This window comes from Macaca fascicularis, chromosome 3, assembly GCF_037993035.2.
Source record: "Macaca fascicularis isolate 582-1 chromosome 3, T2T-MFA8v1.1".
Classification (NCBI taxonomy): Eukaryota; Metazoa; Chordata; class Mammalia; order Primates; family Cercopithecidae; genus Macaca; species Macaca fascicularis.
In genome coordinates, this window is record NC_088377.1 from 34221939 (window position 1) to 34243920 (window position 21982).

At 51.0% G+C, this 21982-nt stretch overlaps 1 protein-coding gene across 4 annotated transcripts in view; it reads left to right on the forward strand.

Moving 5' to 3' along the window:
- The window catches only part of DNAAF5 (dynein axonemal assembly factor 5), a 54064-nt gene extending 40007 nt beyond the window's left edge, over positions 1–14057 (forward strand). For 2 of the 4 annotated variants that reach the window (XM_045389828.3, XM_074034216.1), the window contains 5 exons: positions 591–738; positions 3042–3192; positions 3988–4144; positions 8647–8838; positions 13547–14057. In XM_045389828.3, the coding sequence (XP_045245763.2) occupies positions 591–738; positions 3042–3192; positions 3988–4144; positions 8647–8838; positions 13547–13683 (785 nt within the window). In that variant the 3' untranslated portion in view covers positions 13684–14057. Of the gene's footprint in view, positions 1–590; positions 739–3041; positions 3193–3987; positions 4145–6884; positions 8223–8646; positions 8839–13546 lie in introns of all 4 variants that reach the window. The other 2 variants (XR_012432140.1, XR_012432141.1) reach the window with 2 other exon arrangements.
- Positions 14058–21982: the final 7925 nt, after the last annotated feature.

The window sequence follows — 21982 nt, forward strand, 5'->3', positions numbered from 1 at the left end:
GGTCTCGAACTCCTGACCTCAGGTGGTCCACCGTCTCAGCTTCCCAAAGTGCTGGGATTACAGGAGTGAACCACCGCGCCCAGGTTTGGTTTTTTGTTTTTGTTTTTGAGACAGAGTCTCACTTTGTCGCCCAGGCTGGAGTGCAGTGGTGCAATCTCAGCTCACTTCAACCTCCGCCTCCCAGGTTCAAGTGATTCTCCTGCCTCAGCCTCCCAAGTAGGTGGGACTACAGGTACACACCACCATGCTAGGGTAATTTTTGTATTTTTAGTGGAGATGGGGTTTCACCCTGTTGACCAGGCTGGTCTCAAACTCTGGAACTCAGGTGATCCTCCCTCCTTGGCCTCCCAAAGGGCTGGGATTATAGGCGTGAGCCACCATGCCTGGCCAAATAGAAGGTTTCCATATGGAAAAGCATGATTGCTGCTTTTCTGTGATAATCACCTCACTGATTCAGAAAGAGGAAGGGGGAGGTGGTGGCCAATAGTGTCCTCTCCCAGGTGGGAGCGCCCGTGCCTGGGCCTGTGCTGGACGGGGCCACCTCCCGTCTCCCGAGGGCCATACACAGGAGCCTGTGCTGTGTCTTGCAGGCCCTGCCCTAGGAGAAGCCCTGCCACACGTCATGCCCACGCTCAGGGCCTGTCTGCAGCCCTCCCGAGACCCGCAGATGCGCCTGAAGCTGTTCTCCACCCTGTCCACTGTGCTGCTCAGAGCCACGGACACCATCGATTCCCAGGGGTAGGTCTGGGCTCTGCCTCTGCACGGCCCCCATCTCCCTCCCCAACAGCTCGCTAAACAAGGGGGTTCCCACCTCCCTCCTCCACTGTGAGTCTAAGGTGGGCCAGAGTGTCCTAACTCCCTCCCCAACAGCTCTCTGGGCAAGAGGTTCCCCACACCCAGTCTAAGGTGGGCGTATGCAATGATCCCTGAGCTTCACTGGCCCCGGAGCAGTCTGTCCATCCTCACTGGGTAAACACAGGCTCTCGGCAGGGAATGCACAGAGAAACACTAAGTCAAAGTCATGTCCGTGTGGCCATTAAAATTCCAGTGAATGAAAAAGTTTTAGGGAACATTAACTATTAATAGCTTATGTATTAGCCGTCCTCTGTTTTAAAAGCCTTCAGGCACTTTTCAAACCTAACAAAGAATTGATTCAATTACTACTGATGGTCAAAGTGGTAGAAATACCTCCCTATTATCTAAAAGAACTTTTAGGTGGCCGGGCGCGGTGGCTCAAGCCTGTAATCCCAGCACTTTGGGAGGCCGAGACGGGTGGATCACGAGGTCAGGAGATCGAGACCATCCTGGCTAACACAGTGAAACCCCGTCTCTACTAAAAAATACAAAAAAACTAGCCGGGCGAGGTGGCGGGCGCCTGTAGTCCCAGCTACTCGGGAGGCTGAGGCAGGAGAATGGCCTGAACCCGGGAGGCGGAGCTTGCAGTGAGCTGAGATCCGGCCACTGCACTCCAGCAAGGGGGACAGAGTGAGACTCCGTCTCAAAAAAAAAAAAAAAAAAAAAGAACTTTTAGGTGACAGTAAGACACCGAGGGCCTAGGGCCTCCAGTTGTACGGCTTTGAAGTAAGGGCCAGAAACACGGGTGCCCCCCAGAAGCGCTGGGAGGGGCAGTGGAGGAAGAGGCCCCGCCCGGGTGCTGCTGCTGAGGCAGCTCTTAGAGCCCTGCCGCTTACTTTGTTATGAGCAAAATGTGCCGTCAGTTGGGTCCCACCCCCACCTGTGCAGCTGGATCTGGCTGCATCAGCACCGGGACCCGCCCCAGCAGCAAACGCGTCAAAGTGGAAAGCAGTTCACACACCGGAGCCTCACGTGGAAAGAATCCAGCGTTCAGACTTTCTCCTTCATGACCCTCATCTCTGCTCTCGGCCCTCAGCCCGCCCGTCGTACTGCAGGAAATATTGTTTCCTGCTTGTCTTCAAAAACTTCAGGGTTTAGAACGGACCATAGAAAGATATGAACAGAGAGCCGTGACAGCTGTCCAGCTTGCAGGCTGATATTTGTGCAGATACCATGCAGATAACACAGCAGCGTCCAGGCCCTTCCCTCTGGAACTCACGCCTGCCTGTATTTTGGGAGGAACCGTGGGGCAGGTTCTGCCCAGGAGCAGTTAACTGCGGAGCACAGCTTCCATATCCGGGCTGAGTTCCCAAAGAAAGTGCACTAACAGGGTCTTGTGGAAGGCGGTTGGTGTCAGGAGAAGTAAAGTGTTGAGATGGCAGTGATTTTAGTAAACTCATTAGCTATTTTAATAGGCAGGAAAGATTTTTTTTAATCCGTTTGGTTTTTTTTTTTTTTTTTTTTTTTTTGAGACGGAGTCTCGCTCTGTTGCCCAGGCTGGAGTGCAGTGGCACAATCTCGGCTCACTGCAAGCTCCGCCTCCTGGGTTCACGCCATTCTCCTGCCTCAGCCTCCCCAGTAGCTGGGACTACAGGCGCCCGCCATCACACCCGGCTAATTTTTTATGTTTTTAGTAGAGAGGGGGTTTCACCGTGTTAGCCAGGATGGTCTCGATCTCCTGACCTCGTGATCTGCCTGTTTCCGCACCTGTGGCCCTCCCATCCTGCCTCTCTGAAGCCACAGCGACTGTCCTTGCTGGACGGAGGGTTATGTAGCTGGAGAGACAGCCTATTTCTGGGGGAGGGATGCAGACGGGAAGGGGCTCACTGGGTGCTGCCAACACCACCACGGCTGCCCTTGCCCAGGTGCCACTCAAGCCTCCTTTTGGAGCTAGGAGTGGGAGAGGCTAAAAGTGCACCCTCAGCCCAGGGCCTCTGGCTTTCTTTCTCTGGCCGCAGGAGAGGCCAGCTGCACGGGCACCGCTGTCTCCCGGGTGGGGTTGGGTCTGCAGGAACCTCCCACTTCACAATGAGAAGCAGCTCCTGAGAGGAGGAGGGGCCTCGTGTTTTGGGGTCGAGTTCGTTTTCCTGTTTGGCTCCCCCTCAGCCCCATTCATCCCCAGACTGAAACATTCCTTCCGAGTGCTTGTCCAGCCTCCTCATCTGCCGTCTCTGCTCCGGTTCCAGGCAGTTTCCCAGCTACCTCGAGACAGTGACGAAGGACATCCTGGCCCCCAATCTGCAGTGGCACGCGGGGAGGACAGCCGCGGCCATCCGCACGGCTGCCGTGTCCTGCCTCTGGGCGCTCACCAGCAGTGAGGTCCTGTCGGCAAAGCAGGTACGGGGCTCCCTGCGTGCTCGGTGGACAGTGGCCGGGGACTGCACGGGCTTCCCGGCGCCCGGCGGGACTCCCACAGCAGGAACGTGGGGAGGCAGCCGCTGCACCTCCACCTGGGGCCTGTACCCCCGGAGTCTCTCCCCACACTGGCCGCAGCAGGGTGGGAGCCAGCAGCGGGGCCGCGGTTCAGACAGCGGGCGAGAGAGCGGGAGCCCGGCCGTGGGCCCGGCCAGCCCCGTGTGCTGCGAGTTTCGCTGCCCTGGATGAGTGTGGGGTTTCTCGGGTTTGCGGCCCCACGCTGGCTACAAGACCAGGAGTCGAATCCCAGGATCCAGGCTAGAGGACAGGCCGGGGCTTTCCACGCCTTTTCTGTGAACACTTCCCGCTGGGACCAGGCGTCAGAAAACAGACGCTGATGCCCGCCCCGTCCTGGCCACCGCCCAGCGGGAAGATGCTGCCCCTGTGCCCGCGTGACGTGAGCGCCACCTCCTGGTACACACAGGGTGGTGCGGTTGGTGCTCCAGCTGCAAGCCCCACATCAGTGGGGTCCAGGCGAGCCATTACCCTGGTGCAGGGTTAGTGCCTCACCCAGGAGTTGTAAACAGTGTACGTGTTTTTTAAAAATCAAGTAAGCAAGTTAAAAATTGCTCAAAATCTAAATTTTACAATCAAGATTCAAGCGTACTTCTTAGGTAAAGCTTTCAAGCCCCATAAGTCCTTCCAGGCAGGAGTGCACGGATGGTGAGCCCCCCCAGGACAGATATGAGTCACGTCGTGTGTGTTTGCCGATTGCAGATACAGGACGTGCAGGAAACACTGATGCCTCAGGTCCTGACCACCCTGGAGGAGGATTCACAGATGACACGACTGATTTCGTGCCGTATTATCAACACGTTCTTAAAAACCTCGGGCAGCATGACGGATCCAGAGAAACTCATCAAGATTTATCCTGGTAGGACATTTCTGTTGTTCACAGCCTATGTAGATACAGTCGGCCCTCCGTATCCCTGGGTTCCATTTGCATCCATGGAGTCAGCCAACCTCAGATCAAAAGTATCTGGGGCAGGGTGCAGTGGCTCACACCTGTAATTCCAGCACTTTAGGCAGGAGGATTGCTTGAGCCCAGGAATTTGAGAGCAGCCTGGGCAACATAGACCCCATCTCAACAAAAAATTTAAAAATTAGCCAGGACTGGTGGCACACACCTGTAGTCCCAGCTACTCGGGAGGCTGAGGCAGGAGGATCGCTTGAGCCCAGCCTGGGCAACAGACCAAGACCCTGTCTTTAAAAGTAGATATATGTGTGTGCGTGTGTGTATATATAGAGAGAGAGAAAGATATATATGGCTATATATATACGTTTGTACATTAACACGTACAAACACAAATTTGTATGTATATTTGCATATATAAATATGTATGTTTTGGGGGGCAGAATTCCACAATTCCAAAAAGCAAAGCTTGAGTGTGTTGAGCACCGAGTACAACGTTGAACCCGCGTGAAGGAAGCGTCGCATGGACACTGCATTTGGCATTAAAACAACGTTGAACCCGCGTGAAGGACAGTGTGGGACATTGTATTTGGCATTAAACGTAATCTAGAGATGATTGAAGGTGTGCAGGAAGATGTATGTGGGTTGTGTGCAAATACTATGCCTTTTTTTTTTATCAGAAACTTGAGCATTTGAGGATTTTGGTATCCTGGAGGGAGTGGATTCTTGGAACCAAACTCCACAGATACCAAGGGACTACTGTATTTAAGTTTGACAGTGGTTTGTTTTATAGAAAAAAGTAGAAAATGTGGCTGGGCGTGGTGGCTCACGCCTGTAATCCCAGCACTTTGGGAGGCTGAGGCAGGCAGATCAGGAGGTCAGGAGTTCGAAACCATCCTGGCCAAAATGGTGAAACCCCATCTCTACTAAAAATAAAATATTAGCTGAACGTGGTGGCGGGCGCCTGTAGTCCCAGCTACTTGGGAGGCTGAGGCAGGAGAATCACTTGAACTCAGGAGGCAGAGGTTGCAGTGAGCTGAGATCGCATCATTGCACTCCAGCCTGGTCCATCTCAAAAAAAAAAAAAAAAAGTAGAAAATGCTTCTCTTTGACTTCTGTTCAAGTTGGTACTATGAGAACAAACAGCAATGACATGAAATACCACAAATTAAATGGCATAGCAAGAAGCAAGGCAGAGGTCTCCAAACCAGCACTGGGTGGGGGTGACAAGGCTCAGCTTCCACATGGCCGGGAGTGGAGTCCTTAAGGGTTGCAGGGTCCCCCTAAGCAGTGCCCTCAGGGTGGGGTAGCTGGAGCTGCCTGTGGGAAGATGGGGCCGGGCCACCCTGCAGCCCGGTGGGGCCAGGGGCACAGCCTCAGTGTCACCGCCTCTTGGAGCCCAAACCCCAGACCAACCCCAGGCGAGAGTGAGCGCTGGGGAGGGGAATGAGGTGATGGACTCGAAGCTCCCAAAAAGCAGCAGCACTGAACAGAGTCATGAATTCAGAGAGCCCCTCACTCAGGGCAGCCTGCACACAAACCCCTCAGGACAGGGTCCCCACCACCCAGGCCATGGGCCAGTACCTGTCCGGGTCCTGTTAGGAACCAGGCTGCACAGCAGGAGGTGAGAAGTGGGCGAGTGAAGCTTCATCTGTGTTTACAGCTGCTCCACATTGCGCACGTTACCACCTGAGCTCTGCCTCCCGTCAGATCAGCAGCGGCATTAGATTCTCATAGGAGCCCAAATCCTATTGTGAACTGTGCATGCGAGGGACCAAGGTTGACGATCCTTATGAAACTCTAATGCCTGATGATCTGTCACTGTTTCCCATTGTCCCCAGATGGGACAGTCTAGTTGCAAGAAAACAAGCTCAGGCTCCCACTGACTCTGCATGATGATGAGTTGTAGAATTATCTCATTATGTTACAATGTAGTCATCATAGAAATAACGTGTACAATAAACGTAACATACATGAATCATCCCGAAACCATCCCATCCCCGATCCATGGAAAATTGTCTTCCACAAAACCAGGCCCTGGTGCCAAAAAAGCTGGGGACCACTGCCTCAGAACACCGGAGACCCGGCGCTAAGGGCAGCCTCTCACCCAGCCCGGGAAGGAAGCGCTAATAATAGAACCACCTCAAAGTTACCTTTTGTGAAGTGTGTTTAAGATCTTCAGAAAGCTGAAAGAGTAACATCCACTAAAAACAAGCTGAGAAACAAGACAAGCAGGAATAAAGAACAGACGGAAACGGGAACGATCACTGGGAAGTCCAGAGCGACAGGGATGGCGTGCTGGCGCTACTTTCAGGAAAGGAGTTACCCAGCGAGGGAGGAAGGGGGATGGAGTGGGCGCGAAGCAGCCACTCCGGCTTTCCTGATTATCTCTAGTTTGTGTGATTATCTATACTTTGTGTATTTATGCCAGAAATGTTTAGCAGTTTTTAAAAGATGGTTCCTACTAATTCCTGGAAATGAACGGAGACATCAGAACTTCACACTCTGTGCTTTGGGTCAACTCTAGACTGAATGTGGCTGAAAACAGAGTTAGTGAAGCGAAAGCCAGGAATGTGGAGTTCCCTGGATTCACAGTACATACGGCGCTGGGCAGAAAAACTGCCTCCTGCTGAACTCTTGAGGTCCGGGTGCCTTTCTCACTCATTCTTTCACCTTTGCTTTTCTGTTTTTATTCTTGTAGTAATAAACATCCTGTTCCCGCTGACTCTGGAACAAGTTCAACCCGTGCGATTTGTTGGGAGTTCACTCACTTTTTAAAACAGGAGCCAGCGGAAAGGCTGCACGCATTTGGGTGTCTGAGCGCGTTTGGGCATCTGGGTTGCAGCCTCCTGTGTGGTTATTCTCACTACAAAAGGTTCCTTGAGAGGCTCCTTGCCCATTAGTGCCAGCTCTGGGCTTCCCAGGGTGGAGTGTTGGACAAATCATGGCCTCCTTGGCGGGGAAGGGAAGGATGTCCTGAGTTGGGAGCACAGGCAACCAGGCCTCCCAGAACAGGCAGACACAAACGCGAACAGCAGACAGGCCAGTGTGAGCCGATTCTGCCTGGCTTAGTCGTGCACGAAAGGAACCCTAAACTGGTACAAAAGTGGACCTGCAGGCCGTCCAGGGAGTGATCATCATAAAAACACAATAGCCAATGCCACTCTGCAATTCCACAGTCGGCCGCGCCAGCAGGAGGCCTTGGAGGATCCTGTCCATGCCCATAGACGTTTGCTAGTGGGCCAACCTTGGGTGACTTGATCATCTGACTCCGTCCTTCCTCCTGAGACACGTGCAGTGAGGGCACCCACCATGCAGCAAGGACACCTGCCCTGCAGCTAGATCACCCGCTGTGCAATGAGATCACCCTCTGTGCAGCGAGGGCAGCTGCCGTGCAGTGAGCATACCCGCTGTGCAGGGCTGCTTCAGGGTTTGGCACCGTGATGCCTGGATGCTGTCCGCGGCTTCCTCCTTGGTGCCTGTGTTTGGTGGCTGGAAGGCCCAGCACCCTCCGCACCTTTCTCCTTGGTCCTGTGTTTGGTGGCTGGAAGGCCCAGCACCCTCAGGGCCCAGCACCCTCAGGGAAGCACCTGGGCATCTCCCAGGAGTTAACCCGCTGGGTACCACTGTCTCAAAGCCTGGCTTGGTGCGACGGCCTGAACTTTGGATGTTTTTCATGCCTTTCATTACGCAGGAACCGCTTGCTGAGGTTGGATCATGCCCTCCACATTGCAAAAGCAGCAGAGACCCAGCCCACCCTCGTGTTTGCAGAGGGAAGATGGGCCGCGTGCCAGGCGCAGGCAGCCGCGCCTCCGGCGTCGGGAAGACGGGCCTCTGGATGGTTTTGCAACTCGGTCGTCTGCAAATCTCCAAATGATGCACAGAAGGGGGTGCCAGAGATTTTTTTAAGATGATGTGAAAAAAGCATAAATTTGATAATAATTATATCCATTAATCTTACAAGTTTCTACCCATCAGGAAGGATCATCCTTCTCTTTTCAGCAGCAGAAAACTGACTACAGTAGAGAGTTGTCTGTCAGTGAGTCCTCAGCTCTGGTGGGAGGGCAGGGTCGGAGCTGGGGAGGGCGGCCAGCTCAGGGATCTGAGCATCTGGGAGCAGGAGGTGGAGGCCAGGTGAGCACACAGCTGCGGGGAGATGGAGGCCAGGTGAGCACACAGCTATAGCTACAGCGGGGCTTGGGTCTGCTGCGCCCACAGGGCAGGTTATTGTAGGGGCCACAGCAGGGCCTGGGCCACCTCCACTCTGTTGGCTGGGGTTCAGGGGTCCCAGGGCACCAGGAGCACCTTGCATGTGGCTCGAGATGTACGGAGTCTCCAGCAAGGTGTGGGTTTCCTAGGACCCCAGGGTAGGTGCCCCACGGGAGTGCGAACTAAACGCCTTTGTGGACGTTTAGACATGAAGTATCTGCTCTATACTCACACACCTCACTCTCTCCTTCCAGAACTCTTAAAACGCCTAGACGATGTTTCTAACGACGTGAGGATGGCAGCCGCCTCCACCTTGGTCACCTGGCTGCAGTGTGTCAAGGGTGCTGACGGAAAGTCCTACTATCAGAGCAGTGTCCAGTACCTGTACCGAGAGCTGCTGGTTCACCTTGACGATCCAGAGAGGGCCATCCAAGATGCGATTTTAGGTGAGACTCCGACGGCTTGGCCTTCGTTCTGATGCTTTCAGCACCTGCCACGGGCCTCTGTAGCTGAGCCGTGTGACCGGCCACAGGGCCCTGGGGCACAGGGCCCTGGGGCACAGGAGGGGCCTCAGCTCCAGCCTGGCGCACACTTGAGTTCTTGGCAACCCCTGAGAGCAGCTGTCTTTGTGGTGATAGCCGCTGACATTTCCTCTAACAGAAATCAAAATTGAAAGCATTCTAGAATATTTGTTAATTGTTTAAAATAAAGTAAGCCCAGTATATATTGACACAGATGACTTGTTTTTGAAAAGTATTTTCCGAAACAAAATCATCTGCAAGAACAATTTTTGCAAATGTCTTAAACGTGTAGCTTGATGGAAAACAATGGACTTTCACATCTTCCATACAGTCAGTCATGATGTGTATGGCTCTGGTTGAAATACGTGGAAAATAAGCTGACCTCGCCTGTGGCTTCAGGTGTAGTTGGACAAGAGAAGAGTATTTTAGTAGCCTTTTCAGATAGGCGTGGGCCTTATTCGATACCACTCCAACAGCGACATGGACTGCCCCTTGAAGGTCACTCACAGCGTGGGCCCTGAGGCCACAACCACAGAGCCTTCCACGCTCAGTGTGTTAAAATCCGCTGGTCCATCTCGCACTTGAAATGTAATGATTTGCTTTTTTTTCTTTTTTTTGTTTTGTTTTTTGTTTTGTTTTTTGTTTTGTGATGGTGAATATAATGACTTTGCTTTAACATAAAATTTGTATTTTTAATTTTTGTGGGTACACAATAGGTGTCTATAAGGCATGTGTGGTACTGTGATACAGGCATGCAGTGTGTGTAATCACATTGGGGAAATGGGGTCCCCATCACTTCAAACACCCTTTGTATTACAAATAATTCAGTGATATTTTTCGTTATGTTCAAATGTGTGATAAATTATTGTTGACCATAGTCATGCTGTTGTGCTATTAAATACTAGCTCTTACTCATTCTGTTTTTGTACCCATTAACCATTCCCACCTCTCCCCCTGGCCCCATTCCCCTTCCCAGCCTCTGGGAACCATCCTTCTGCTCTATCTCCATGAGTTCAATTACTTTTATTTTTAGCTCCCACAAATGAGAACATGCGGAATTTGTCCTTTTATGCCTGACTTACTTCAGCTAACATAGCAACCTCCACTTCCCTCCGTGTTGTTCCAGTGACTGGATCTCATTTCTTTTATGACTGAATAATATTCCACTGTGTGCGCGCCACATCGTCCTTCTCCGTTCTTCTGTCCGCGGACAGCCCGGTTGCTTCCAAACCTTGGCTGTGGGGAAGCGGGGCAGTCAGCATGCGCGTGCAGGTCTCCCTCCGCAGGCTGATTTCCTCTCTTTTGGGTATATGCCCAGGAGTGGGATTGCTGGGCCGTATGGGGCTCTATTTTTAGTTTTCTGAGGGCCCTCCAGACTGTTCTCCATAGCAGTACTAATTTACATTCCCACCAACAGCGTGAGAGGGTTCCCTTTCCTCCACATCCTCGCCAGGACTTGTTTCTGCCTGTCTTTTGGATAGAAGCCATTTTAACTGGGGTGAGAGGATGTCTCCCTGTAGTTTTTCTCCGCATTTCTCTGAGGAGCAGTGGTGTCGGGCACCTTTTCAGATGTCTGTTTGTCATTTCCATGCTAACCTGTGAGAAATGTCTATTCAGGTCTTTCACCCATTTTTAATTGGTGATTTATTTAATTGGATTATTAGATTTTCTCCTGTTGAGCCTGAGCTCCTCATATATTCCAGTGATTAATCCTTGTCAGGCGGCAGTTCGCAGATGCGGTCTCCCATCCCGTTCCCGCGGGCTGCCCCTTCACTCGCTCATTGTTGCCTTTGCTGTGAGGAAGCTTTGGGCCTGAGTGTGCTGGCTTTCCCTTTTGACCTCATTTGGGAAATACTACGTGGACCTTGCGGCTGCGTCCCATTTCCTGGCGTGGCTACGTCCTGTTACACAATGTCGGATCTTCCTGGCGTGTCCACGTCCCGTTACGCGATGTCGGATCTTCCGGGTGTGGCTACGTCCTGTTACGCGATGTCGATCTTCCTGGCGTGGCCACGTCCCATTACGCGATGCCGGATCTTCCTGGTATGGCCACTTCCCACTTCCTGGCGTGGCTACGTCCCCTTACGCAATGTCGGATCTTCCTGGCGTGGCCACGTCCCATTACGCGATGCCGGATCTTCCTGGTGTGGTCACTTCCCACTCCTGGTGTGGCTACGTCCCCTTACGCAATGTCGGATCTTCCTGGCGTGGCCACGTCTCGTTACGCGATGCCGGATCTTCCTGGTGTGGCCACTTTCCGTTTCCTGGCGTGGCTACGTCCCGTCAGGCATGGTCAGAAACTCGGACCATCATGGCGTGGCTACGTCCAGTCCTGCAGCCTCAGAAATTCGGATCTTCCTGACGTGACTGCGTCATGTTATGCGACGTCAGAAACTCTCCTGAGTCGGCACCAGTCTCAGAAGAGTCCAGCCTTATGGCGGCAGGGACAAGCTTTGGATAATTCTGATTTTTTGTGTGAAAGCTTGACTCGTATCCTGGGCCACAAACCCTGTCGGTTGTCGTGGCAGTGAGGGACTCACGCCGTGCTCTGACCGATCCGTGTCCGCACAGCTAGCATGGGTGCACTGCCCGTCCGTCCGCCATTCTTCCTAGGGAAAGCAGCTCGGCTGCACCACCCTGGTCCTCAGTGTGAAGTCGGGCACCTGGTGCCCACTTGCGGGTGGAAACCGTGTGCGTGAGGGTGAGTGTGGCGGGGGGTGCAGGCCTCAGCTGCTCCCGCACCTGCGCAGGTGTGAGTACGGTGACAGGCAGGCCGGGCGTGCTCTGCGTGTGACCACGAACCTGGCTTTGACTCACCCCCGAAGGGTCCTGGGGACCCCGAGGGCCTTGGAGCACATGTTGGGAGTCCCTGCCTTGAGTCATGGAATCAGGTTGTCAACCAGTGAGGGAGCCCCAGAGCCCATGGACCCGTGGCGCGGCCCGTGCTGCGGGTCATGGAACGAAACTGCAAATTGGAGTCCGATTGGAAATTGTTTAAAAGGAGGACAGCAGCCCATCTGCAGGCCTCGCTGGGAGAGCCCGTCCTGCCAGATCCACCCCGCACTCCCAGATCCCCACACTCCCTGGCAAATCCCAGCACTGCCTACTCCCTCCCGGCTCTCCTGCCTTGCACTGTGCACCATCAGCCCGAGTTCTGAGCTTCCCCCACCCGCAGCCTCATTCTCACTCACTTTCAGGACCTTGCTCTAGACCAAGAAGACCGGTGTGCCTGTGCACCAGCTCAGCCTGCAGCCCGGCCCTCTCACCTCCTCAGGACTGCGCAGGGTACCTCCCTTCCCCACTGCGTGGTCCAGGCCATTCTTTCTCCTGTCTTTAAAAAAACGAACCACAGATGCCCTGGACGCCACCCCCCACCTCCCCCACCGTGCATCCGCCTGGCACCAGGCTCCCTGGAAGCAGCCCACGCTACCCCTCGCGGCCCGGGGCCCGTGGCAGGCATCCGCAGCCATGCACCTGCCTGCACCTCTGAGCAGCGCCAGGCACAGCTGGCGGCCACACGCCCTCCGCTGCTGCGGGATGCTCCTGCTCAGCCTCCTGGTCTTTCCTTCGCCCATGTGGGCCTCCTCACTGCTCTCCTGCTGTGTCTGCACTGCTGCCTCAGAGCTCTTCTCCTGGCCTCCAGACCACGCTCCACGCCATCCTCCACACCACCCTGCCCTCAGCTCCACACATGAGTGCAGCTGCCTGGTGCCGAACCCTGGGCTGCTACCCCCCTCCCCGACTCTGCCTGCCAGTTCCCCCCACCCTCAGTGGCTCAGTGGCCATCTGTCCTCAAGACTGAAGGCAGAGACCTTGGGGTCCTGGACCCTCTCCTAGACTCCCAGCAGAATCTGATAGGCTCCCCATCCCCTTCCTGCCTCAGCTAGACATGCCCAACCCCTGCTGGCCTCACCCCTGTAGCTCCCACTGCCCCCATCACACACACCACCACGAGCCCCAACACATCTGCCTTCCTGGTTTTCATCATCGGCCACTGCTTCATGATGAACCCTCCATAAGTGTGGGCTCACTTCCGGCTGTGTCCGTGGTGCCTGGCCCGTGGCAGGTTTGCAGTCACTGCAGCAGGTGAATTGGCATCAGCAAATTGGATAAGAAAGTCATCTATTTTTCCGAGCCTGTTTATTTGCTCCTGCGAGACCTGTTTCTGAGGCCAAAAATGCCACCTGAAGACTCTGCAGGACATCATTTCATTTCATGGTCTACCAACAACTGTCAGGAGGCAATTTTAAGTTATTTGTATCCACGTTATGACTGCCGTACACCCACCCAGCAGCATCAGGCTCCTCATATTCACGTAGTGACCGCCGTGCAGCGTCAGGTCACTTGTTTCCACGTCGTGACTCGGGTCATTCATATCCATGTTATGACTGCTGTTCACTCGTCCAGAGTGTCAGGTCGCTCGTATCCACATTATGACTGCTGGGCACCCATCCAGCAGGATCAGGTCATTCGTATCCACATTGTGACTACTGTGTACCCACCCCACAATGTCAGGTCATTTGAAAATGCTTTTACGGATGCCTGGACTTTAATACGAAGCTGATTTGCACGAGAAATAAGATTGGTTTCATGTTTATTTCTGGCATGTTCACAGTGTTTTGCTGTTTTACAGAGGTCCTCAAAGAGGGCAGTGAGCTGTTCCCAGATCTCCTGGTGAGGGAGACGGAGGCTGTCATCCACAAGCACCGCTCGGCCACCTACTGTGAGCAGCTCCTGCAGCATGTGCAGGCCGTGCCAGCCACGCAGTGACCACGCCAGCACGAGCCACAGCACACCTGCATCCCCACCTGAGCCGGAGTTTGTGGCCTTTAAATCGCAGAAACAAGGTACCTCTGTGCCAGCAGTGAGACTGTGACAGCAAGAACGTACTCCTCGGGACACCTGCCCGCTCTTCCCCTGGAATAACAGCTTCTGAGTGGATTCTGCATTTTTATGTGATTTGTTCCGTTCAGCGAGCGGTCTCCCAAACGTCTACAGCTGATGTGAAATTAAAAGTAAATCACAGCTGCTCATCATCTTAGTTTTTATGCCTCACATGTGCAGCTGGGTGCGTGGATCATCAGTTCCATCCTGCTTAGATGCCCACCAAGAAAGTTTTTACCTATTTAACAAAAAAGAAGAAAGCCAAAGTGATTATAAAGAAATGAAATCTCTTTTTGGGTTCTGTCTTCCGAAATTTAATATCTCCGTGAACAGACTAAAAGGAATTTGGAATCTTAACAACTTATCGAATTTCTCCTGTTTTAAATATACTGGGACTTTAAAGGTTATATATCCAGTCGCTGTGTATTTTAAGTCAGTAATGCTGAAAGTGTTGAAAACAGAATATTTCATCAGATGTAATTTTGGTTGCCCCTATAGGTAGCCAGAAAGTAAAATCGTATTTCCCTCTCGCACATTCTACACCCAAGTGCCTAAAAGATCTCATTGTAAGTGGGTATTGTTACCGTAAGCCATTGTGTTCACACAAGGGGGAAATGCTGTATATATTTTTCAACAAATACATTTATACTTTCATGTTTGAAAATTTAATTAAAAATATTTGTTATAATGATTGTGTATGCCTGACTTTGTGGGTTGGTAACTAACCGACATGTCAGGCAGGGATCCCAGCCTCCAGAATTCTAGGGTTCCTCTGAGGGATGTCCTAGTGCCCTCTCTGGACACCAGGGGGCAGGAGCTCCCAACACATTAAGGCAACACCCCGGTAAGGAGGGCCCCATAGGACTCACCTGGAGAGGGGCTGGGGCGTCAGGGTAGGGGCAGGCCAGCCTTGGGGGTGTCTGGGTAGGGGGAGGTCAACCTTGGGGAGTGTCTGGGTTGGTCGGGGGAGGTCAGCCTTGGGGATAGCTGGAGTGTCTGAGTTGGTCGGGGGAGGTCAGCCTTGGGGATAGCTGGAGTGTCTGGGTTGGGAGGTCAGCATGTGTGGCTGAGCCTGCCCCATGGACTCACATCCCTTCCCTAGACACCCTCGCTGCCCTCTGGTCCCCTTCAGAGTTGCGCCATCATGCCTGCTCCCTGCGCCAGCTTCTGTAACTGGTGGCCACAGGGATTCAGGGGCCCTCAGGGGTGGTCCTCCACCTCTCCCTTGTGTGCCCTTTGACCTCTGTGGCTCCTGCCATGTCCTTGAAGGGCCCTTGAGAGCCCCTGGGTTGGTGGTCCTCAGTGGCAAGGGAGCCAGTGGCAGCAGCCTCACCTGGAAGCTTGTTGGAAATGCACATTTCAGGGCCTCAGGCCAGACCTACTGAGGCAGAGACTGGTGGGCCACCGTCGGCCCTACAAGTGATTCTGAGGCTGCGGACTGGGAGGTCCCCCACCTGTGCACCATGCAGCTCCCATCCAGCTCCCATCCAGCACGAGCCTCCGTCGTCTTTGTCACAAGAACCAGAAATGAATGGCAGGGAGCTTGCCCGAGAGGACACACATGTGAGGGGCCCCTCGACCCCTCGGACGCAGGTGCACCAGCCCCTGGGCCGTCCCTCGCCCTGCATGCTGGGACCACAGCATAGGAAGAGACATCAGCACTCGCCGATCCATCTCTACACATCTGTAAAGGGAGCTCCCAGGGACCTGGCACGTCCACAGGTGTGTGTGTTCAGAGAAAGATGGAAACCCAGCCTACAAGGGTTCACAGACACCCAAGAGGCGTTACGTCTCTCTCCACTTAATTCTTTGAAATTTTTATAGGCCGGGTGCGGTGGCTCACGTCTGTAAAATCCAGCACTTTAGGGTGCTGAGTGGGGAGGATCACTTGAGCCCAGGAGTTCAAGACCAGCCTGGGGAACATAGGGAGACCCCGTCTCTACCAAAAATTTTTAAAATGAGCCAGGCGCGGTGGCTCAAGCCTGTAGTCCCAGCACTTTGGGAGGCCGAGATGGGCAGATCACGAGGTCAGGAGATCGAGACCATCCTGGCTAACATGGTGAAACCCCATCTCTACTAAAAAAAAATACAAAAAACTAGCCGGGCGAGGTGGCGGGCGCCTGTAGTCCCAGCTACTCAGGAGGCTGAGGCAGGAGAATGGTGTGAACCCGGGAGGCGGAGCTTGCAGTGAGCTGCGATCCGGCCACTGTACTCCAGCCTGGGCGACAGAGCAACACTCCATCTCAAAAAAAAAAAAAAAATTTTTAAATGAGCCGGGCGTGGTGGTGGCTCACGCCTGTAATCCTAGCACTTTGGGAGGCCAAGGGCAGATCTCTTGAGGCCAGAAATTCAAACTAGACTGGGAAACACTAGGAAACCCAGTCTCTACAAAAAAATTTTAAAAATGAGTTGGGCATGGTGGTGCACACCTATAGTCTTAGCTACTCAGAAGTCTGAGATAGGAGAATCACCCAAGTCTGAGAAATCGAAGCCGTAGTGACCCAAGATTGCACCACTGCACTCTAGCCTGGGCAAGGGGAGTGAGACCTTGTCTCCAAAAAAAAATTTGTAAATCATAGAAATCATACATGAATGGATTAATACAATATGTACTTTTTTTTGTCTTGCTTCTTTCACTCAGCAGTTTTGAGGTCCATCCATGTTGTGGTGTCCATCAATAGTTCATTCCTTTTTGCTACTGCGTAATATTCCATTCTATAGATGAGCCACAGTGTGTTCACCCACTCAGTTGTCGACATGTGTTTGAGCTCTTTCCAGGTTTTGGCTATTACAAATAAAGCTGCTTCGAACATTTGTGTACACACGTCTTTGTATGGATAGGTACTTTCATTTCTCCTGAATAAACAGCTAGTAGAATAGGAGTCATGGTAGATGTATACTAAATTTTTAAGAAACTACCAATCTGTTTTCCAGAGTGGTAGCACAATTTCCACCAGCCCTGTGCAAGAATTCCAGTTCCTCCCGTATTTGCCAATACACTTGCTAATCAGTTTTTAATTTTAGCCATCTTAATAGGTATGTAGTTGTATCTCATTATGGTTTTAATTTGCATTTCTCTAATGTCTAATGATGCTGAGCATCTTTGGTGAAGAGTCTTTTTAAATACTGACATGGTTTGGCTCAGTGTCCCCACCCAAGTCTCATGTTGAACTGTAATTCCCAGTGTTGGGGGAGGGACCTGGTGGGAGGTGATTGGATCATGGGGGTGGATTTCCCCCTTCTGTTCTCGTAATAGTGAGTTCTTATGAGATCTGGTTGTTTAAAAGTGTGTAGCACCTCCTCCTTTGTCCTCTCTCCTGTCGCCATGTGAAGATGTGCCTGCTTCCCCTTCACCTTCTGCCATGACTGGAAGTTTCCTGAGGCCTCCCCACCCATGCAGAATTGTGAGTCAATTAAACCTCTTTTCTTCATAAGCAAGCCAGTCTCAATTAGTTCTTTATGGCAATGTGAGAATGGACTAATATAAATATCTTGCCCATTTAGACAAAACTGGGTTGTGTTCTTGCTGAATATTGAGCATTCTTCATATATTCTGGTACAAGTCCTTTATCTCATATCTATATATCTATCTATCTATATATATATATGCTTTTCAAATATTTTCTCTCATTCTATAGCTTGTTTTTTCATTCTTTTTTTTTTTTTTTTTTTTTTTTTTTTTTGAGACGGAGTCTGGCTCTGTCGCCCGGGCTAGAGTGCAGTGGCCGGATCTCAGCTCACTGCAAGCTCCGCCTCCCGGGTTTACGCCATTCTCCTGCCTCAGCCTCCCGAGTAGCTAGGACTACAGGTGCCCGCCGCCTCGCCCGGCTAGTTTTTTGTATTTTTTAGTAGAGACGGGGTTTCACCGTGTTCGCCAGGATGGTCTCGATCTCCTGACCTCGTGATCCGCCCGTCTCGGCCTCCCAAAGTGCTGGGATTACAGGCTTGAGCCACCGCGCCCGGCCGTTTTTTCATTCTTTTAACAACATCTTTTGAAGAAGATAAGCTTTTTATTTTGAATGAAGTCTGATTTATCAATTTCTTTTTTAATGGATTGTGTTTTTGGTATTGTATCTAAGAAATCTTTGCCTAACCCAAGGATACAAAGGCTTCAGTTCCTGAAGCTCAAAAAGCTGTTATCGCCAGGCACAGTGGCTCTGCCTGTAATCCCAGCACGTTGGGAGGCCAAGGTCAGAGGGTCGCTTGAGTCCAGCTTGGGAATCATAAGAAGACCCTGTTTCTACAAGAAAAGAAAAAAAAAAAAAAAACAGGCATGTTGGTGCATACCTGTAATCCTAGCTAGTAGGAAGGCAGAGGTGGAGGATCTCCTGGGCCTGGGAGGTTGAGGCTGCAGTGAGCTATGATCACACCAGTGCACTCCAACCTGGGCGATTGTGCAAGACCCTATCTCAAACAAACAAACAAAAAGCTGTTGTCATAGGCCAGGCACGGTGGCTCATGCCTGTAATCCCAGCACTTTGGGAAGCCGAGGCTGGTGGATCACTTGAGGTCAGGAGTTCAAGACCAGCCTGGCCAAGATAGTGAAACCACATCTATACTAAAAATACAAAAATTAGCCAGGCATAGTGGTGGGCACCTGTATCACAGCTACTCAGTAAGCTGAGGTGAGAGAATTGCTTGAACCCAGGAGATGGATGTTACAGTGAGCTGAGATCACCCCACTACACTCCAGCCTGGGTAACAGAGTGAGACTCCATCTCAAAAAAATAAACAAGTAAAAATAACTCATCTATTTGTTCTTACCTACACTGCGATTCAAAGGCAACTTCTACTTCCCTTTGTAATCTCCTTTCTGTGACCTAAACGAAGAGCTGAGGTTGCTCGAGGGTGGGAGTTGGTTGGTTGAAGAAAAAACACTCACCTTTTTGTAGCCAAAGATAGCCTTCTACATCAGTATGGGATGACCACCAAAACACATTGTTAATTTTAAAAAACAAGGAGCACAGGCCAGGCATGGTGGCTCACGCCTGTAATCCCAGCACTTTGTGAAGCCAAGGCAGGTGGATCACGAGGTCAGCAGTTCGAGACCAACCTGGCCAACATAGTGAAACCCTGTCTCTACTAAAAATACAAAAATCAGCTGGGTGTGGTGGTGCACACCTGTAATCCCAGCTACTTGGGAGGCTGAAGCAGGAGAATCGCTTGAACCTGGGAGGCAGAGGTTGTGGTAAGCTGAGATCTCACCACTGCATTCCAGCCTGGGTGATAAAGTGAGACTCCGTCAAAAAAAAAAAAAAAAAAAAAAAAGATCACAACCTTGTGAATCGAATGCCCCATCCGTAACAGGAAGCAGAAGGGAGCTGCCTATTTTGGTTATATGCATAAAAAAATTCTGGAAAGGACAAAAGAAACCAGTTAAACAGTGAGGCCTCTAGAGAATGGACCTGAGTGCCTTAGGGAGTGGAGTGGGAGTCCAGTGTTTACCTCTTGGTACCATGGAATTTACTCCTCTCAGTACCGTGGAATTTACTTTTAGTGCACGTATTTATTACCCAGTCAAAAACAACTCGGCTGAGACTAACCTGTAATCGAAGCCTCACTGACACCTGATACTGTTCTCAGCTCACAAGTCAGGACACTTGTTTCTTCTGTATCGTGAACCCCTGTCCCAGGGAAAGGTGTTCAGGATGTCAAAGCCAAAGCTTTATCAGAAAGTCGTCTTGGGCAGGGTGTGGTGGCCCATGCCTGTAATCGCAACACGTTGGGAGGCTGAGGCAGGAGGATCGCTTGACCTGGAAGTGGAGGCTGCAGTGAGTCATGATGGCATCATTGCACTCCAGCCTGGGTGACAGAACAAGACCCCATCTCAAAGCAAACAAACAAAAGTTGTCTTATTGAGAAAGGAAAATGCAGAGACTTGTAACCAAGTGCTCATAGCAGCTTTATTCTAGCCCCAAATTGGAAAAAAACCCAAATGTCCATCGACAGTAATGAATATGTATAAACAAACTGCAGTCTATCCATGCAACAGAATATGATTCTGCAATCAAATGATAGGGCACACTGCAACGGGGACAGCCCTCACAGATACCAGGCCAGTGAGAAAAGACTGCATCTCATATAATTTATATGGAACTCGAGAACAGGCAAAGCTGTTCTACAGTACTTTTTTTTCTGTTTTAGACAGGGTCTCACTCTATCACCCAGACTGGACGGCAGTGGAGCCACCATAGCTCATTGCAGCCCCGACCTCCTGAACTCAAGCGATCCTCCCGCCTCAGCCTCCGGAGTAACTGGGACTACAGACACGCCACCACACCCAGCTAATGTTTTATTTTTAGTAGAGACGAGTTCTCACTATGTTGCCCAGACTGGTCTCGAACTCTTTGGCTGAAAACATCCTCCTACCTCAGCCTCCCAAGGTGCTGGGAGGACAGGCGTGAGCCGCTGTGCCCAGCCTACAGTCCTTTTTAAATCACTGAATCAATGATGACTATATGGAAGATCTTTATATTTATTATATTGTTCTCTCTACTTGTGTATGTGTGAATTCTGCGTAAGTGTTTTATAATGAAAAACATCAAACTTCAAAAACCGTCACCTGGCTAAGTGTGGAAGACACAAGCTCAGCCTGAGTGCTCTTGGAGCCTCTCCTCCAGGCGGGAGCAGACCGGGCAGTGTCCCTTTTACTGAACGTTTGACTTTCCACTACCAGGTGCCTCCTCACCAGCCTGAGAACTTCAGTTAAATTTTCTCTAAAGATAAATCTTTCATCCTAGCCAGAGCAATCAGGCAAGAGAAAGAAAGAAAAGGCATCTAAATTGGAAAAGAAGTCAAATTATCCCCATTTGCTGATGATATGATCATATATCTAGAAAACCTTTCACCAAAAGCTGTTAGACGTGATGAATGCAGTTAAACTGCAGAATACAAAATCAACGTAGCTGAGAAAGAAATCAAGGCAATCCCACTTATAACAGCTACAAAAAAATAAAATACTGGCTGGGCACAGCGGCTCATGCCTGGAATCCCAGCATTTTGGGAGGCCGAAGTGGGTGGATCATGAGGTTAGGAGATCAAGACCATCCTGGCTGACACGGTGAAACCCCGTCTCTACTAAAAATACAAAAAAAAAAAAAAAAAATTAGCCAGGCATGGTGGCAGGCGCCTGTAGTCCCAGCTACTCGGGAGGCTGAGGCAGGAGAATGGCATGAACCCGGGAGGCGGAACTTGCAGTGAGCTGAGATCACGCCACTGCACTCCAGCCTGGGTGACAGAGCAAGACTCTATCTCAAAAAAATAATAAAATTAAAATAAAATAAAATACCAAGGAGTTAGTTTACCTAAGGAGGTGAAAGATCTGTAAGAGGAAAAGCACCCAACACACTAATGAAAGAAATTGTGGATGACACAAACAAAGGAAAAACATCCCATGCTCATGGATTAGAAGAATTAATAGTGTTAAAATGTCCATATTGGCTGGGCACGGTGCCTCATGCCTGTAATCCCAGATACTCGAGAGGCTGAGGCAGAAGGATGACTTGAGCCTAGGAGTTTGAGACTAGCCTGGGCAACACAGTGAGACATCGTCTCTAAATTTTTTTTTTAAATTAGCCAGGCACTTTTGCATGCTCCTGTAGTCTCAGCTAGTCAGGAGGCTGAGGCAGGAGGATCGCTTGAGCCCAGGGGTTTGAAGCCGCAGTGAGCTATGATTGCACCACTGCACCACAGCCTGGGTGACCGAACAAGGCCCTGTCTCTTAAACAAAACACAACAAAACAAAACAAACTGCCCAGAGCAATTTGCATATTCAATGGAATCTGTCAGATACAAATGTCATTTTTCACAGAATTAGAAAAAACATGTCCTGAAATTCATGAAATCCAAAAAGAGCACAAATAGCCAGAGTGAAAAGAATGAAGAGCAAAAAAGAACAAAGCTGGAAGCATCACGTTATCTGACCTCAAATTATATAACCAGGCTATAGTAACCAAAACAGCACGGCACGGGTCTAAAGATAGACACATATATCAACAGAACAGAATACAGACCCAGAAATAAAACCACATGTTTATGGCCAACTGATCTTTAACAAAACCAACAAAAACATTCTTCGGGAAATGAACATCCTTCTCAGTAAGTGGTGCTGGGAAAATTGGACGCCCGTACGGAGAAGAATTAAACTGGACCCCTGTCTCTCACTAGATACAAAAATCAACCCCAG